At 39.2% G+C, this 20,155-nt stretch overlaps 1 protein-coding gene and 1 long non-coding RNA gene across 5 annotated transcripts in view; one reads left to right on the plus strand and one right to left on the minus strand.

The window, feature by feature from the left end:
* The first annotated feature begins 11,462 nt into the window (after window positions 1-11,462).
* The window catches only part of stac (SH3 and cysteine rich domain), a 35,468-nt gene continuing 26,775 nt past the window's right edge, over window positions 11,463-20,155 (plus strand). Inside the window, exons 1-3 of one of the 4 annotated variants that reach the window (XM_056393893.1) lie at window positions 11,463-11,933; window positions 13,241-13,273; window positions 14,925-15,288. In XM_056393893.1, coding sequence (XP_056249868.1) covers window positions 11,820-11,933; window positions 13,241-13,273; window positions 14,925-15,288 — 511 coding nt within the window. In that variant the 5' untranslated portion in view covers window positions 11,463-11,819. The remainder of the gene's footprint in view (window positions 11,934-13,240; window positions 13,274-14,924; window positions 15,289-20,155) is intronic. The other 3 variants (XM_056393894.1, XM_056393895.1, XM_056393896.1) reach the window with 3 other exon arrangements.
* The window catches only part of LOC130180393 (uncharacterized), a 38,074-nt gene continuing 34,722 nt past the window's right edge, over window positions 16,804-20,155 (minus strand). Inside the window, exon 3 of the long non-coding RNA XR_008829397.1 lies at window positions 16,804-17,478. This is a non-coding gene — a long non-coding RNA (uncharacterized LOC130180393). The remainder of the gene's footprint in view (window positions 17,479-20,155) is intronic.

Consider the following 20,155-nt stretch of genomic DNA (forward strand, 5'->3'; position numbering starts at 1 on the left):
CCTGCATTCAAAACTTCAGGTATGGCAGTAATAGCAAAATCATGATTCATTTGAATCAAGTAAAAGTGTCAATTATACAATTAAATTTACTGTATATATTGTATATAATTGGTTTATTATTACTGATGCAGTAACATTTACTCAGAATTTTAATTTTGCCATGATTAAGCTAACTTTAACTACTTATTGTTGTATTGTAGGTTATTTATAACAATGTTTATTACCTTACACAATGATCATATGTTTTACATGTGAAATGTTTACCTATAAATAGTAACGATAGTTGTCAAATAAATTGTTGCATAAAAGGTTTTTTCCTGAAATTAAGAAGGAAGAAGGTAAATTCAGTACTTGAGTAAATTTACTTAGTTACACTCCACTACTGGTACCAACACTCAGCATCTGGCCCATTAGGCCAAGCCTAAAGCCTTCAGCCAAAAGTTTATGTGCCTGGAACATCAAGTCAATCTTCATTTTTCCTCTGAATAAAATCTGAGACAGTCATAACATGTAGTACCTTTTCACTAGATCACACCACGGGGGGCCTGTACTCTGTAATTTCCACGATTATTGTTAACCCACATTCTTTCACATTTCCTGTTCTTTCCCAAGATGATCCAGCCCCTCAGTGACTCACAGTCTATTTTCTGTGAGAGTCCTTGGCCTACTTTGTCCCTCTTCACCTCCACGATGGACTTCCTACCTATTTTAGATACAGAGGGATGTCTGTGGAGAGCTCAATTAATAGGGCTCAGTGTCAAAATGAGGCTCTGTTAAACCTATAAATACAGGCCTTTAGTTCAAAGTGACATTGACACATTTTCATCACTGAGACTAGTGAGAAAGAATTTCAATGGAGTTAATACACATTTGAATTGGCAGGTGCTAACAGTTCCCTGGAGCAGATGAGAGGTTTGTGAAATACTGAGTAAAATTTAAACAAAAAATAAAAATGTAAAGGTTCCATATTGTAACACGTACAGTTATATCTGCACCATTTATGTGCGTCTATTAAACACTTCTGTTATGGTGTTAAAAAAAAAAAATAGTGTTGATTTGATCCCCACAAACGTAATCCTCATGGTAGCGCTAGGGGAAAAGTAAGGAAATGATGAAATCATAGGATTCGTCATTAAGGGAAGAATTTCACACCTATCCGTCCAATGTTGAGATATTTCATCCCAGACTAAAAGTGGTGGACCGACCGGCCAACAGACTGACATCGCCGTCGCCAACATTTTGGTCTAAACTTAAGACATAACACTCAAAACAATTACTTTGTTCCATCTGGATGTGTCTCTTCAGCAGTGCCTCAGTAGTTTGGCCAAATCCAATCCCACCAAGTAGAGCACTATCTCCACCCAAGTTCCCGCACCGTGATAAGTTGCAGTGAAGCAGCAAACACGCCAACAGGTAGATTATCTGTCATCCTGACTGGTTGGCATGGCTCCTCCATCTCCCTGAACCGCTGAGCTTTTCATCACTGTCTCCTTACGTGGCTGGAAGCTCTTCATAAGGAGACCTGTCATTGGATACAGAAACTCCCCCCAAATGTCCTAGATGTTTTTTCTCATGCTGCCCAGAGGCTGTCAGGTTTCGAGCCCATTTGTTACTTTTGACTTTCCCCTCATGAAAAATATGATTAAAAGAATTGCTTTTTGGTTTCCCTTCATGGAGTGAGAATTTTCTTGTGCTGTCTGAATGGATGAAGTTTGACTTTGGACAGAAACATTGCTAGGGTTTTTGGTTTTGATTAATCTATCTGACAAATGTGCCGAGCACTGCCGCAGCAGGGAGGGTAATTCTGAGCTATGGCTGAGCGGAAGCAAAACAAGGGGAAGACGGATCGCACTATCACTCTCAAAGAGAAGGTGTTACACAAAACGTGCCACAGTTTTACACATAGGCACAGTTGCATCTTTCGTGGGAAGGGCAGGGAATGGTTTCATTCATGGTTCACATCTCACATCTCCTGAAAAATAAAAGTTAATGCTCAAGTTGCAGGGAGATGGCTGTGTCATCATCATGACTTTATTAAAAGCGCTTGTTGTGTTTAGTGTTGAACAAACATCAGATTTCCAATCATAAATAAATTCAAAGTAGGTTTTTGTATCTCAACCATGTACCAACCTCCCTGACTCTAACTCACTGTTGAATTAACAAATTTTACTATGTGGTATAATATTTAACACGAGTGAATTCTTTCCTCGCTGCGGTTGTGAAGCTTTTCTGCATAGAAGTTACAGTTTTCTAGACTGAATAGCCTTCAACTTTGGAAATACCAGAGGAAATACCAGAGCAAAAGTGCTCTGAGCTTCATGATGATGAAAACAGCTCCCAAACTCTGTCCTCCTCATTTTGTACACATGAAAGGAAGCAACCTGAGAGCACAGCGGGAACATTAGAGCTCCCCTCTGTTTATCCAAATACAGTCAGTCACATCATCCTCTTCATTTGACCAAAAAAAGTCACTGAAATAAACCTGTCAAATACAGTTAATGTGGGATTTATTTAACCGTGGCAGCAATATGTTAAGTATTAAGAAACACAATCCTACTTTGACTTTGCACCAACTTAATGTGGGCAACACATTTCAATTATGCCTGAAATAGAAGAGACTTCCCAGAATGTGTAAAAACGTAACAGCTTTTATGTGTTTTGTCTGCATGTTCAGTTCGAGTGTCATCTCCCATGTTGTATCGTAGCAACAACCGGCTGAACGAAGCCGAGACCAAGTGGATGACAAAGGTCTGGGGGAATACAAGCGTTGCATCTGCTGCTCCCATCCACCCTCCCCCAGTGTCACCCACGCATCCGCCCGCGTCATCAAGACACAAAACTAACTTGTGAGTCACAACAGGAACAGCTCCACAAGAGCGGATGCAGCGCCATTGAATTCACTGTTATTTCTATTTTAGGGCCTTTGTAGTGTTTCTGTCTTGTTAGTGGGCTTGCCCTCTAAACATGATTGCTTTGTGATGCAAAGTAAATTGCATCCCTAAGTGGAACTGTTGATAGCACTTAAGTGTGGTGCTGCGCTGTCTCGCACTGTAACACCGTGATGAACCTGGTGCTGCTTTTACAGTGTTGCGTTTAAATGCATCATGCTCCCTGTTAAGCTGATTAAAATGTCTGTGAATCTATCAAATATATATCAGACATGAAATAGACTCTTGTTTAATCTGCCCTCGATTTTGTGTAAAATTCCTCTTGAGCCTCTTTCAATCCTCTTTCTCTTAACACTGTAATACAATAGTTGGACATTATGGGAAATACTTTTCGGGAATGTGCGGGAAAGGAGAAGAAGAAAGGCGTAAGATTTGATAAAATTTGATAAGAAATTGATAAGAGCTGGGTTGTAAGTCCCAGATGGTCCCCCAGTAATATGCCCTATGTGGCAGTCATTCATAAATAATTCAGTTTCTGTAGAAAAAACAAAATCACAGAAGCCAGTATGCTCTCTAAGTACTGTACACACATTTATGGTACACTAGAGATTAATTTATAATGACTGCTTTACATGGTGGGTTTCCAAAATGCTTTTTGGTCAAAAGGAAAAATATTTGATTAAATGTGAGCTAGTAATATTCAAGGAAAAGATCGAAAGTAAACTTCCTTGAAATGGCCTGCAGGTGGGAAATTAACTCTATTGAATAAAAAATTACAAGAGCCCGTGTTCTACAGCTGATCTCGCTGACGATTTTTCAAATGAACTACAACTGGAACTAACCACAAAGACAACGTAGGGTCTGCAGATATCCACTTTACCTGGTTGGTGATCCAGCCATTTTAACATTAATTTATGGTTTACCACCAGGCACATTATTATTCAGCAGCAAACGTTCTATCATTATAAGTAAATCTTTATTGGCTACAACCAGAGATGAATCAATTAGTGCCAAATATATGATTATATCAGATATATAATTAAAAAGAAAGACCAGAATAGATGAAAAGAGCACAGATTCACAGAGCACAGTATGTCGTCATCATCTGCACATTTCACTTCAAAGACTGTGGTTACGGGTAATGCACACTATTGCATCCGACTGGCAGCGCTGAAGTGTTCATAAATACAACGAAGAACATCCTCAAAGTGTATGATGAGTATCTTCAGAACAGTAAATACATACAAATCAAAGACAGAGGAGAAACAGAGGAGCTGCTAACTAGCTCCCTTGTTACTACAGGAATTGGAAGTGCAACCAAGAAAGCCTAACTAGGCAATGTTTTATGGGGATTAAAAGCACGGTTGGAACCAGTCTTTAATAAATCAGATTGCTTGGCTGAACCGACCCATGGTATAAATAAAACATCTCACTTCAGGCCAACTGTGTGCATAAAAAAAAACTGGTGATTCTAGATGAATTGCATGTTTGATGAAGTGTGCACTCAGTGATCAAATGTTAGGTAAAATACAACAGTCAGTGGATGGCTTTTGGTCCAGTATTCTTCATGTACAGTAATTCAAATGTCTTTGAGGGATATCCCTAACATTTGAGTCCTTTACTATAATTTTTTACCAGTGGTTGACGGTGTTGGACACTGTGTCGGACACTGTGTCGGACACTGTGTCGGACACTGTCAACCCCTGGTAAATGGAGGACAGACATTGTCTCGGAGACTCACTTTTCTATGGGTAGTCCTTGTCTGTCTTTCAAGATTTTTATCTGGAATTTAAAGATTGACATAGATTATATTCTGTATTTTGAAAATTAACGACAAATGAATGAAACAATGAATTGATCCAACAAGTGTTGTCAGAGCCAAAGCCTTATTTTCTTTGTGAAATTGATCCCCACTGCCCAAAAACTAAATTCAAAACACATAAACGATGCACACAGTTGCACTGGGTGACATGTTCCTTCATTACCATGAACATGTCATGATTATTTTAGGTCTTTGCCACCTACACCATCCTGCTGCTGTAAAGTCTCACTAGCGATCCAAATGCACATTAATCCACAGCTGAAAATAGTCCCCTGACAAATGCACCATTTGCTGAAAACCAGATCCCAGCTGTTTTAGGTAATTACTTAGCCCTTTAAAAAAAAAAAAAAATGAAACTATATATTTGTGACCTATTTTGTGAGTGAGTTTGGCTGTCTGTGGCTACAGACAGGGAGGTATTGAGAGAAGGACTAACACATTGCTGATTTTGGTCTTTCTATGGGATTTGTTGACAATAAAAATGTACTTTAACATCATCCTTTAAATTTTTTAGTGACATATTTTGGTGTTGTTTGAACTTACAGTTTAAGGGAAGCGATAATCGTTTTAAAAGATTGTAATTCTAAGTTTCGTGTCTTTTTAAAACTATAAAACAGCAGGTTTTCCTACCACAGTTATCCAGATAATTCAGTAAACTTGATTCCTGGAACAGGAATCTAAAGCATAGTTTATTTTGCAAAATATGTTGTGATCACAAACAATTGCCAATCCTCTCAATATATGATTATTCTAATTGTATATATATATTTATATATGCATTATGTTTAAAAATAAAACCAAAAACCTCCGTAACAGTAGGTCAACCTGCCTCGCTCTTCCTCTCAGCGAGAGATGATGCTCTCAGTGAGGCAGAGGATCAGCTGCTGTTCTGTGCTGTTTTTAGCCTCTACTGTCTCATTAGCTCTGACTGGCACACACCGAGACTTAGAAATGACCAGCTGGAGACCGGTTACATGGTCGTAGGGGGTCAGCCATGCGTCACTGGATCAAATACAGTGATGAAAGAATGATCCTCCAGTTTGAACAGCAGCTCTCCCGTCACAATCGGAGTCCAGTGAGGAAAACAGATAAGTGTTCAGAATCTCAATGCTGAAGATTAATGAATCATTAGAGACAGATTAAGACAAAATTAGTGTTTTTACCTAAACCTAAACCTGTAGTGTTAATGTCAACCTGTTCACAAAATGTTCTCACACCACAGACACACATACATCTGGTGGGTGAAGGAGAAATAGACTTATCCACAAGAAGATGGATACCTCTCTTGTAAGTGGAGTCTTTTTGTCTTTTTTTGGAATGATTGAATTATTGAACATGCTGTCATTTTGGGGGGAAAAAAGTAATGAGTAATTTGACTTGAGATGAGGACATGAAAACCTGAGAAGAAACTGAATGAGACACGAAAAAGGTTCCTTGTCAGAACTGAACTGGGTATGTTATGGTACGTCTTTCTCTGAGGGCACTGGATGCCCCATAATTAAACATTTTTAACCATACTTTGTCATTGTCCGTTCTTTAAACATTTCTAAATTACATTTTTCTAAAGTCAGATCTCACTCTTATTCTCTCCCTCTCTCTCTCTCTCTCACACACTCACACACACACGCACACAAACACATACAGTGTATATACACCTATCTCTTATTACTTTGTCATGTACCCTGCAGAGACTATTCCTGGGATGGTTCATAATGAGATGGGCTAATTAGCCTTGGTTCTTAGGGAATCCATTTACCCATTACTGTAACACATGCTGGGACACATGTGTGTGTCTGTGTGTATGTGTGTGTGTGTGTGTGTGTTGTATAATGTCAGGCAGGGTCATTGGTAATTGCTAACATTTTCAGTTTTGCTTTGAGCTGAGGACACAGAGAAAAAATTGATTGGTGCACACATTTAGATAACAGACATTAAAGGGCCATTTCAACCATTTAATATCATTTGATTCTCTGTATACTTCCACTTGTTTGCAGTGAATATCGATCAAATATGAGTCTTAACATTTATGCTTCACATATTTGCTGTTTTCTCTAAATTATTCCATTTCTAGTGAAATACTTTGCAGTTCCTTATGATCCATACAAATGATAGAACTGCCGCAGTGTTAAAAATAAAAATGTAATAAGTAATAATAATGATCTTCCATCTTAAACTAGACAGTCACCTTCCCATCAATTTTCCAGTGTTATTAAAAAGTCACTGTTGTAATAAATCGTGCGGAGAGCAGTAATGATAAAAATAGGTGGTTTATTACTTATGATTAACAACAATACTTTAGTTCTGTGAGCTCTCTACTTCTGCTCTGAACATGATGAACACTGATGGCAGGATTCAACACTGATCATGTCTTCTTGGCACCAGAAACCAATGCCAACACCATGTGCGTGAGCGGGAAACTACACTCCAAGAATAACTGGCTCCCATGTTGAGTCCCCCAGAGGAGCTGAGAACTCAGCAGAAAGAGGCAAAATGTGGAGTTTGGCACATGCAAGTGCGACAGCGTCGGAGAGGGGATTTCACAACCGCCTGGTACTCGAGACACAATAAGCGGAAATGGCGTTGATGAATCAACTATGTACTGTTTAGAAGAAAAAGTCGTGGTTTGTTTACAGGGATAGGACAACTCAGCAGACAGAAAGGAGCAACAAGTCATGGTTCCATCATATGAAGTTTTGTTGAATTTTTTATGACTACAGATCATATTCATAAAATTCATCTTGATTTAAAAAAAAATCACCCTCATTTAAAGCCACTACCATCAATATCTATCCTTGTTCTCCAAAGTCTGGTTGGATTACAACAACAGCTACAACAGGAGTTTTCACACCTTGTAACTGTCAGTTCAGGTGGATTTCATTAAATATTTAGCCAGGATAACAATCAATGACTACATTACCTTTTATTTAGACATTTTTGCAATGGACTCCAGTATGTCAAATCTATAAATCTATAAATGTTTTTCTTTTCGGTGTGGTTGAAAGAAAACTGTCACAGATTCCACATTTGATTAGTAAAATGAAAAGAACTTCACTTTGTCTTTGTCTTTGTCTTAAGGGCGCTACTGTTTTTGGTTCCATATAAATGTTTTTAGTCATAAATGCCAGTGATGTGGGCCTAGGGATGGCAAAGCCAGATGGACCTTTCATCCAGCACCACTGTCAGGTAAACATTTCAGTTTGTATAATACTTGTATAAGTTATCTTAGATGGAGTATATATGCTGAATCTTTAGAGATTCATTATGTTCACTCAGCAAGAGTTCAGGCATCTTGAGATCCTTCTATTCTTCCAAGGGCAGAAATAAGCCGCAGTGACAGTTTTTTTTTAACCTATACAACACATTTACGTGTGAAATCATTAAATATGCAGTGTGGCACTCAAACTGTATAACAACCATTTACAACTCCTTTGCAGCAACCTGGAAACGGCAAGTGAACCACAGTTACTCCAGAACAATATTCACACACAAACACACATTTCAGCAAATCCTAAAATACACACCCTTATCACCAAGTCTGCTGCATGTGTAAATCCGAGTGTGATCAAGTAAAGGTTTATTCTATGAAACAGACATTCTGATTTCATTTTGTACTTGTACGGTGTGACAGCTTTCGCATTACTTTATCGTTATTTTCATCATCAACTTCAGCTTTTGCATTAATATGAAAACAAAACAACTTTCAAATGAAGAAATTGATATATATCAGACTGCTTATGCAGTGTGCACTCTTTTTAATTTGTGAAGAAATATAGTCATATTAAAGTTCATTTAGCGGCAAATAAACCACATTTTTTGAGTACTGTGTAATTTTAAATCAGATCTGCAAACATTTATATATTGAATAGTCACATACCCTTGGCAAAGGAATTTCTGAGAAATGAATGAAAATGACCAGAGCAAGTTATAAAAGCAAAACCGAGAATTGTTTCTGGAAAGTTTGACCACAAACAACCAGATGGAAATATCTGCCTGGATGGAATCTCTCTGATAAAATCTGCGCAACAACTCAAATATTTCTTACTGGCTGTCTCATCTGGTGGCAGGTAAACATACGGTTAGAGCGAATCAAAGAGGTCTCTGTTTTCTTTAATTGTCATAGTTATTTCATTGAAGATGAAAGAACTCCGGTTTCTTATAAACAGGAATAATAATTTTACAACAGAAAGAAAGAAAAGAGAAAGATAGAAAGAAAGAAATCCTTAAAAAAAAACAACGAGCGACTGTGAGCCATGAAATTGCGCATCTCGACTCTTCACATTGCCTTGATGAAACCTTTCATTTGGAATAATTAACCCCTATCGCTCTAGTCCTCTGTCCTATCCTCCTCCATCGCTTCGTCTTCCTCTTTCATCTTTTCACGCCCTCCTTCCACTGCGATGGTCCGGCAGCTGAGAGAGGAAATTATAATGTTGTCTCTCTGTCTCTCTTTCACACTATCTCCTCTTGCTTCCTGGCACAACTGGACATGCATTTGGCTTTTTCTGCTGACATGATTCACAGTAACCCCACACACACACACACACACACAGATGTAACACTGACTCATGCTCTGGTTGTCTGGTTTTCTGACTAACTCGGGGAACTGTCTTCTCCAGGTGGTGGGCTATTGTGTGAAAGCATACAACCTCAGCTCATTTGATGTCACCAGTGAGCTTAAGTTTCATTTTAACACCATTCTTAGTACACTGACAACTTAAAAAAAACAAAAAAAAAAAAACACCCTGTGACAAATTTAAAGGTTCAGGATAGACCTTTATAAACTGTTTGGAATAATTTAGACCAACATTTCAATAGATAGTAATGACAGTTCTTTCTTGACCTTGCAAATAGACGTTTAAGCAAGAGGTAACAATCCCAGTCCAGGGTCTACTTCATCCAACACAACAACCGCTTGTCTATTGACTAGATATTAGTGATATTATTTCCTAAGTCAGAGATTCAAAGCTGCAGTCTAAAGTGCTACCCTGACATTTTGTTGTTGTATCCCTAAATTCACATTCTTGATTAAGTTGACTGAGAGCCTGTTGAGTGGGCCTAGTACAGTAGGTGAACTAGTCCAAGGACTGGAGTTGGGACAAACTTTCCTTAGGGACTGATCGCTTTCAAAATACCTTTAAATGCATAGATGTTTATGTAGCTTTCTCTGCCTCTTTGGCAAATCTGAACAAGCTGTGAACAAATAACACCAACCTTTTTTACACCTTGTAAACTACCCAGACACAGTATAAAAAACCTGTAGCCTCAACTCCATCACTGGTTTATATATGTGTACGCCGCTGCCCAGACAGTTATTTCCAGCCATAAATCTCTAAACTTCATTCATCCAGTTGATGCAGTGCTTTCTCTGATGTATGGATCTTAAACACTAGATACATCCTCAGTCCCTGAATGCTTGTCATTTAGCTGATGCCTTTTTAATGATGCTGTAAACTGTAAAGAGCTTGTTTTTCACAAGTGCCTGAGGAGAGTCAGAATAACACATCCACAGACAAAGCGATACCTGGTCTGTCAAAAAAGTGATGACTCTCTGTGCTACCTGTTATTTTGAGCCTTTCTTTGACACATTTGTCTCATTTCAAAGTATGTAGCTGAGTTTTTAGGGAGGGAACCCCTTCTGATCTCAAGCAAAAAACTGAGCTGGATATGTAGACTCAACTCCTGGGGACTGTGTGGGTGTTTGCATTCCTGTCAGAGTGAGCAGACTGCAGTCTGGTGCCTGCCTCCTTCGTCCCGCAATATAACTTCAAGGACATCACATCACAGGGGAGCCTGGAGGGAGGCAGCGTGATGTATCACTACAGCGGACATCACACCTATCCTATCAGAGGAGGATGAGATGCCTCATATTTCACTGCGAAAGCTTAAGTGTCATGATGTTGTTTATTTCCTGAGTAACAGCATATCGATGTGCTAATATATGAGTGTATACTCTCAGAACAATGACTTTCAGATACACCCTCCCATACGTATAAGTGTAGTATGTGTTTACTGCTGAGTTAGACAAGTGAGGATTAAAATATACCCTGCTGTTACATTTCAGTATTTAAATACCCTTAACAACAGACTTTTCTGCCACCTCAGCACTTTTTAGGGCCAGGTCAGATGTATGACAGCTTTCATAACACATAAGTCATAATTACAACTTGGATGTGAATGTTACTTTGTATAAGAGACAACAGCAATGATTGTAACTTTGATATGACATGTGGCATTAGTCACTTTCTTGCTGAGAGTTAGATAAGAAGTTTGATACCACTATAGCAGCTGATTAGCTTAACTTAGCACAAAGCCACGAGCTAGACATGACTCTGTCCACAGTTCACCTAAATCCACCTATGAGCATGTCTAATTCAATTTAGTGTTATATTGGTCCTTACAACTTTTTTCTAGCTACTATTAAGTTGTAGTTATTTAGTCTTCAAACCTTACTTAAGTGAAGACAGCAAAGGATTAGCCTAAACAATGTAAATTAGGTAAAAGACATGGTTCCAGTAAATGCTTAAAACGTGTGGATTTGCACTGGAAACACGAACTACCTGAAACCGTGTGACCACCGCGGTCAACTTCATTTTTCACTTGTTTTTCATTTAATTTTTAAGCGGTGATTCAATTTGACCATATGGTAGTTTTCTATGTGAATTTTGGCAGGACAGAGTCCTTGTGTCATATTTCTCCTCCTTCCCTCCCTCGGTCTCTCTCCGCCCATCAGTGTATTGGCAGTGTGAGGCGCACGGCGCACAGCGTGGACTTGGAGATGTCTTGGCAGGATTACGCACGACGACAAGATCAACGCGAAAGCCTCTTTTAGCCAGACAGGACACTTTCAAGCTGGACCGGACAGATTTTTAACAATTTTGGAAACACAAATTTTGCAGCTTCCTCAAGACGTTTTTCTTATCTTTTCCTGTGGGACTCTGAGCAGCAGCAGCAGCAGCAACAGCAGCAGCAGCAGCGGGTCTGGATGACTTCTCCTTCTCTTAGACTCGGGTCACGGTGACTACAGAGGAATGGGACCGATGTAAACAGCTGGTGGGAGAAAACAAACTCTACAGAGCAACAGTTTTTCAGAGATCACAGAAAGAGGGAGGATGATCCCGCCGGCCAATATGATTCAGGACGAAAGTGGGGGCAAAGAGGACGAACGGGACCAGAATGAGACACCAAAATCCCCGACGGCAAACGCCAGCCAGCAGGAAACCAAGGTAGGACTACTCTGTTATTACTTATTTACCACCAGTCGGATTTACTGTGTGATCGCACTGTGCGTCAGTCCAGCTCTTATTAATAGAGCAGGGTAAACAAACTTCTAACATAACAATAAAATCGACTGAACGGGGACCAGCTCAAAAGAACAACAACATTCATTTAAACTCTGTCAGTCTGATCAGCCTTTTAAAACAGCTTCAACAGCCTGATCCTGATTACATGCAAGGGCGATACCGTACCAATTACACTGATAGAGTTCAACAATATCAGATGTACTAATAGGACAAAAACACGAACACAACACGCTTGAAGTGCCATAAAGAGTCATTACAGACTCGTTTTCAGTACAACACAACACCGTCAGTGTGTAGGAATACCATTAGAATAACATCATGACACCTTTAAATAAAGATGAGATCAGTTTAAACTCACTATTGAGTACCACACTTACTCTTTCTATCTTCATTTTTACTTTAATAGAGGGGTAGCGTATTTTATCTTTAGGAAAGAGACTAAAACCTGTGTAAAATCACCAAATTGGAATTATTTGATGTAAGATTAATAAGGATGAAGAAGCGATTTAAGCTCTTGTTTAGCCCATAAACATGTCCATGGTGTGCTCTAGAGGCAAATGAAGCAATATGATGTTATTATTATGGGTATATTAATAAAAAAAAAAGTGGCAAATCGGTTTTTACTTTCTACTTGTGGCTGATACAGAAAAGTAGGCTGTTTGATAGAGATCCACAGCTGCCTCAGGCGTTTTGCCATCTATGTGGGTCACATGGTGCCCAGACTACTACAATTAGCAGTAAAATATTGGACTAGTCATCATGCTAGTGGATGGCTTGAATAGTTCTCCTCTCCTCTCCACAGAGCTCTCACAAAGGACAGATGAGACTCATACTTTCTTTCTTTGACTGTTTGTGAAGATATGACTTTTGCATTTGTGTAATCAGTCATCGCTCAGGTTTCTCAGTTGCAGCAGGGATGACAGAGATGATTTCCTCTGTTGCATTATGTCTTTTAAGGCACGAGCATGTGAGCTCTTACTTTGGCATGTGTAGTCAACAGGGTATTTCAAGAAACTCCTGGCTGACTTTTCACATAATATTGAAGCTTCTGCCAAGCAGCCACACTCACTTCCAATATCATAGGCGGAACAGCTCAGACAGACAAAAAAAAAGTGATTTAAGAAATAGTTTTTTACAGACAGGAGAGAGTAGATCGAGCTCCTTAGTTGGCTGAACAAGTTTACTACCATTAAGTAAAGCTGTGTTTGTGTTTTTATTCCTCCTTTAAGAATACTGTGAGGCCTGAACATCAAAAGCGCAAGGTGAGCCTAAACTCTTGTGCAAACTGTAGAGTACTGCTGATTTTAGTCCATCGTAACGGCATACCTGCATGTACATGAAGATAAAAGCTGTTTCACATAACAACTTTTACTGCTTTTAAATGATCACTTAGTTATGTAGATGCTGCACAAGGTTAAAAATCCATCAACCCCCATATTTGTAGAGGGCACTCATTGGTCGAACGCTGCATCAGTGAGTGTATTCATGTACAGTGATTTGACATGTTATCTTACGCAATAACTGGCTTTGTTTTTTGTTTGTTTTGCATTACCCTGCTCAGCCCTCATTAACCCTCCCGGCTTTATGACAGAATACATCTCTTATGGATTTGATGTCATTAAACACAGCATGAGCTCCTGGATGCATGCACACATTCCCTCACTTGGCTGATTTTGCGATATCTTTATTTATTAAGACTGTTTTTTAATTAGAAAACCATATAAAATGACCTTACAGGAAAGTGTAGTATCTTTTACCATCACAGCATTTATAGATAAGATTTTACAGAAAAAAAACTGTACATCTATCCAATTTAGTTATCTAGAATCAGCTGTGTTTATATTATCATTATGTTTTACCGCAAATCTTATTTTCAGGGTATGTAAAAGCCATGCGTTTGAAGAGCTACCATAGGTTGCAGGGAAATGTATGTGTGCCTGTGCGTACGTTCATGTGTGTGGGTGGTAATGGCAGAGAAAGGGTCTAAATTGATTGTTCCCAAAGTGAGCTGTGGAGCTGATTGATCTTCACCACGCCAAAGCTGCACTGATAAGCACTCTAAGCAATTTGCTAAGGCATGTTTGTCAAAATATCAACAGCAAACAATATACAGTTTGAATGTTTATTCTCCTTATAGTATGACAGTCTAAGGCTGGGATTTCAGAAGAATATCTCGGCTCAGAATCGGTTGATGTAAACTGTGTCTGTGTGTACATGGCTATTACTTCGTAGAAAACAAACTTCGAAGAGGGCTGGTCAGCCTCGAGCAACCAGCAGAACATCAGTTAATCCCAACAGGTGTTTACCTGTTTACAGTTTTACATTCAGGCCTGTACTGTATGCTAGGATATAACAGATCATTAGGAGTCCTTCCCTCTCTTCTTCAATCAGAGACCTACAGCTATACACCGGCCAGAAACCAGAACCATAAAATCATATTTCAGTAGCTTAGGCATTCTTCATTATGTGTGTGAGCCCAGAATTAAGTGGGTTTCACAGGGGAGGAAGTACACACTGAGAGGTTAAATGAGGAGTTGTCACTGTGGAGCATTATGAATAGCATTACTGTAAAATAGGAGGCTAATGAGATTGATAGAGGCTGTGGCCAGAAACGACGGCACAGCTTGTGAGAAATAGTGTTGCTATAATGCATGGGCCTAACCTGGAAATCACATTATCCTCCAGGTAGGGAACCTCAAAGGTTTTCCACTGAGCAGTAATGAGTTAACCTTAGAAATGTACTTTTTATCGGACATCAAACAATGAGACATTTGCTTGAAGGTTTGAAAGACTTTGTAAGCTAGTAATTTATTTAGGTTATTACAGGAATTGATTTACTTCACGTCCCACTTTTCTCTCTCCTCTGTCATTCTCTCTCCCTCAATTTCTGTCTTTTTCTCTCCCTCGCTCTAGTTTTCTTCAACTCTTTCTCTCTCTTTTCAGCTGCAGAAACTCAAACGCTCCTTGTCCTTCAAGACCAAAAGCATCCGCAGCAAGAGCGCTGACAACTTCTTCCGAACCAGCAGTGACAACAAGACGGAGCTGCTCTCTGACGTTAGCAGCAGCACGGGCCATCTCTGCAATATCGGGATGGCCCCGCCGCACACCACCAACCTTCCCATCCCTCCTGTCCCTCCGGCAATCCCCTGTGCTCCTCCTCCCACATCACGCTCCCAGTCACGCAACCCGCTGCAGGTAGACTCTGCGGGACACTGCTTTATGGAGCACATCTTCAAGAAGCCCACATTCTGTGACGTCTGCAACCACATGATCGTAGGTAGGGTAATGAAGCCTCCCTCCTTCATTAGTGTGATCAGAATATCAAACAAAGCACAGTGACAAGATCATAAGAGAAAACACAAGAAAAATCTGCTGCACATCATCTAATGAAGTGTGCAATCACAGCATTTAGAGTAACCTTTTCATAAGGAGACTTTCAGTCGTTTCTGTTTCAAGACCATGATATCACAACGAAGCTGTAAGTGAAACCTTTGTCATCAGAGTTAAAATTAGAAGGTGATAAATATGTAATAATATGCACATATGGTTTGCAAACAGCAGGAAGTAAGAGGTTACAGTTTCCTAAAGTGTGTTTTTGTATTCTAAATACAACATTGTTATGCAGTGTGAATATTTTCAGAGCATTGACAACCACACAAACTCATGCACACGCACACACACACACATACACATACACAATATACTTTCACACATACAGGCAGTTAGGCACCTCACTGTGAGTATCCAACCTGACCTGCTGACACGTGACAAAAGTATCTCCGTCCTCCTCATTCACACACCGAGCTCTGTCCCTCCATCTGTCTACTGAGGTGTCAGGTAGTCAACAACTGCCATGCCAGCTCCTCTGCTGGTTTTCCCCTCGCCAGATGTTTCGGTTTCTCTCGCTGCTCCCTTCCTTGTTAACCGTCAGTACTGAGGGACCACTAAGTCTTTATATCCCTGGGCCTCTGCAGCACGATAATGACGAAGGCTGTCCATGCCATCTGCTCAACAAGCCCCAGATATAAAGTTTGGTAGCAGATAAAAGACGTCAGACTGGTGGGAATGTACTGTAGGTGGGTTAAAAAATGTGCATGTAAACAAGCACATGTATACTACAGTAAAATCACCAAATACATCAGTTTTCCAACAGTCTTTGATTTTCCTTTGCACAATTGAAAGAAATGAGATTGTCCCATATTCAAAATATTCATTTTAAAAGCTGTGTCCAGTTTTAAATCATAAGGTTGAACTCAGTATTTCCTTTTTTTCTAAACTAAGAAAGACAAACTCAAACACCTCTTTGAAATTTAAGTTCTTAGTTGGGTGATTATGTTTCTCTAATCTCAGTTCCCAGCCTGACGTTGTAATGTCAAATGTGAAAGGGGTCACACATAGAGAGAGAGACTTTTACCCAACTCTGCAGTTCCTCTCAACTCTGTGGTTTATAGCATCTTTCCGCTCATTGTTTTGGTGTTATAGCCCACAACTTTACATTGGTTGCGGTTCACTTTCATCAGTGTTTTTTCCAGCTGCAGGATGCAGCTGCTTTCAGACAAAAAGCTCTACACTCTGCACTGTACACTACTTGCCTGTACCAAATGGCAGACAGACACCATTACTGACTAGCTGGTGAACATGGTAGAACGTTTAGCAGATAGTTCCCTCAGGAGTTGATAGAGATCAGAAAGTTAAAAGAGAGTGAAAATTAGACTCACATTCATCAGGTCGACACAAACAACTCAAAATGGATGCTAATGTTGCTCCATTCACATGGATGTGAAAATAAGCAGCTGTTTACTAACAAGTTTGCTACATCAACGGGTGATAATGTCAAAAATGTGTTTAGAAGTGGTTTCCACAGCCCCCAAGTGGCCAAAAAAAATAATCAATCAATGCAGGTTTAATGTTAGCTGGTTTAATTTGCACACTTAGTTTACAGCATTGAGCAGCCAGGCAAACATGATAGCACGGGTGTCTGATGTGTTTTCCACCTTGATAGATTGAATTCATAGTGGCCAGATATGATGTGCTCACCACTTTCCTCTCTGCCTGTGACTCTGAAATACAGAATTAGTGTGTCATCATGGATTTAGTTCAGAGGCTTGCAAGCATAAAATTATTGGAGAAACAGAATTCTTCTAATTTCTGACACAACAAATCTATTTTCTATCCACGGTTTAGTGTCGCCAAAAATCCATACTGGCTTTGAATGCAAAACAACTAAAGTAAAAAGTAAAACTGAACTTAACTAAACAAATTTACATGCTTATGACCAGTATTGCTGACACTGGTCTGGTTTATGTGTCTTAGCCAGTGAGGCACGTCCAGTGGCCATAGCTTTGACTGGCCCTCGGGTGATCTGCTGGTAATGAAAGTGTGATGTCAGGTCTGCCTGGCCCTGTGATAGGTGCTGTTCCCTCTGTTGCACTCGTGAAAAAAGATGCTGCCCTCTTCTTCATTTGTCCTGTTTTAATGAGAACATGGCATGGTCAGCAGAAAAGGGGGGGGGGGGGGGGGGGGGGGGGGGGTTCAGTGTGTGTGTGCGTGTGTGTGTGTGTGTGTGTATAATGAGCTGCAATAGTGCTGTCAAAGTCTGACTCAGTATCCCAGAGTCAAAGACCAGCACACAGGATAAATAGCGAGACTCAAACTGATTCAGAAGATTCTGAACTGCAATCACATTGTGATTATTAAATCTTAATGGCTGTTCATTTGAAATTTCTGCTGCTTAGTGAAGTTAAATGGTGCAGTAATTAAACATGTTTTCTTAGACTGATTAAGGTGGGGAAGGTTCCGTGAACTGGAAAATACTTTTAATAAAATGAAAATTAGTGCATAGTAAACCAAATCCACATCTGTACATCTCCATGCACAAAATCACACTGTTGGATCGCTTAAGTACAAAACAGGTGTTTTAAGTACAGATTTCCATTCATGCTTTTGTCAGTCTCATCCTGAATAACAGACTCACAGACCTTTTTGACATTCCTGAGGCCTCAGGTAGCTGATTTAGGTTTTGTAACTTTATGAATCTATGAGTTGCCTGAGTTGTAAAATCAAGAAACCGTATAACCAGGTGTGATAGAAATTTACCATTTAAAACTAATATAATTTAATATATAAAAAGACATAGAAAAGGTGTGATAATGCACTAACTCCACTGCCAGGATCAATCTTATAACCAGTTTCACTGTTTTCACTATTTTTAATAACAGCTAATAGATGAATACCAATATGTTAATATTGAAAAAAAGCAGACTGGAAATATTAAAACACCCACTTTCTTCCTACAGGAGGATCCTTTGTTATATAAAAGACTGTACAAATTTAATGTGTCATCCATTATTAAAAAAAGGCTGCTTTATATTATAGTCCTCTCTGAGTCATCCATTAGCTTTACTAGATGAAGGCAGAGTAAACTACATTAGTAAATAATTGATAGAGCCATAAACACATTACCATTTTACTGTAGGCGTTCATCTGTGTTTTTTTTAAACCCTTGTACTGTATATAAAACAATACCTTGTACAATGTGTTCAGTTGATGTGACTAATTGTAATTGAACGCCAGGATAAGAAACTGCCAATATATTTAAATCTACAATGCAGCTAGAAGTTACAAAGTTCTTCTTTTATATATATATATACACACATATATATATAAAAATATATATATATATATGTATATATATACATGCTAAGAGGGTTAAAAAAAAAAAGATATTTTACATAAGAAATTCAACATACAGAGCTTAAAAGTTTACACTATATCTAACAATGTCTGTTTTTCTAGAATGACATACAGTATGCAGGACATATACAGATGGAATATGCAGAAATTTTAACTATGATTACAAAATCTCACTGTCAGACAGTAATGACTGATCTCCTGCAACAGCTTTTAAAGGTTAGACAGTAATTTACTTTCAAGATCCCTGAAATGCCACAAATCAAGGCATCCAATTCCTCGAATTAGCAAGAAGTTGAGAGAGTAATCTCACTTGATTAACATGCACTAATCTGTTTTATGAAATCCCTGAATTACACATGACAGGTTTGGTTGAGCCCCTGAGAGAAATTAACCTTGGGGGTCAGGGGTTAAGGTCAGCCAGCAGACAAATGCTGCTATGATGCTAAATGATGCTTTACCACACCTCCCTGTATAAAACATACACACAGACAGACACACACCTCTCACAGTGTGAGATGATGTCAGTAGTGTGTTTGGTATTTTATCACAAGCTTGAGTCACTTAGTACATGTCACCATGCACGTGCATTGTAACAGGATACCACTGCGTTTTGTGACGACGTAGCCCTTCCACTGATCCTCATTGTATCCACTTTACTGTAACGACTGACAGCTGACATTGTCCCACACATCTGTTACAAATATGCACTATTAAATGTCAAACTACATTGTTGCTTGCAAGAAAATGTAATCTAAAAAATTCAGCCCAAGAAAAGTTTAAGGAAAGTGAACATTATTTCAAGTTTGAGACTTGACTCATCCTAACTATTTTTAGGCATGTGGGGTTGATGTCTGTGTGTCTGGCTGGTCCAGACCGAAATATCTCGAAAACTATTTGATGAATTGGCACAACATTTTGTACAGACATCCATGGTTCCCAGAAGATGAATTCTACAGACTTAAGTGATCAGAATTTGATGACCTCGGTGATCTTCTGACTGTTCCTCACGCGCAACCATGAGCTTGAGATTTGTGGTTTTGTCTGACTGTCTTTTTGTATGGATTCCTGTGAAACTTAATGTCTCTTTTAGTGCCAGCATCTGGTCAAAATTTCAATTAAAGTTTGCGGCAGAGAATTTCGGATCGGATATCTTTGCAAACTGATGCTCCTCAATACTGCAAATAAATTTTATTTCTAAGAACACTTAATGTCACAATGGAGCACAGCAATACAGTTGATTTCAGATTCAGAAAACCCCTGATCACAGATGGATACATAAAAAAACAGCTATAATATGGCATTAAGCATTCTATGCCTTATTTCCTTAATTTTCCAGAAGGGGAAATGGTTGGGGGAAATTAAATGGCTGTGGGAGAAACTAATTAAAGTCTGCAAATAAACAAAAGAGATCTGCTCAGGTCAGTGTTTTGGAGGAGCTTAAGAGGGAGAGG

The sequence above is a fragment of the Seriola aureovittata genome, chromosome 13 (assembly GCF_021018895.1).
Source record: "Seriola aureovittata isolate HTS-2021-v1 ecotype China chromosome 13, ASM2101889v1, whole genome shotgun sequence".
Taxonomy (NCBI): Eukaryota; Metazoa; Chordata; class Actinopteri; order Carangiformes; family Carangidae; genus Seriola; species Seriola aureovittata.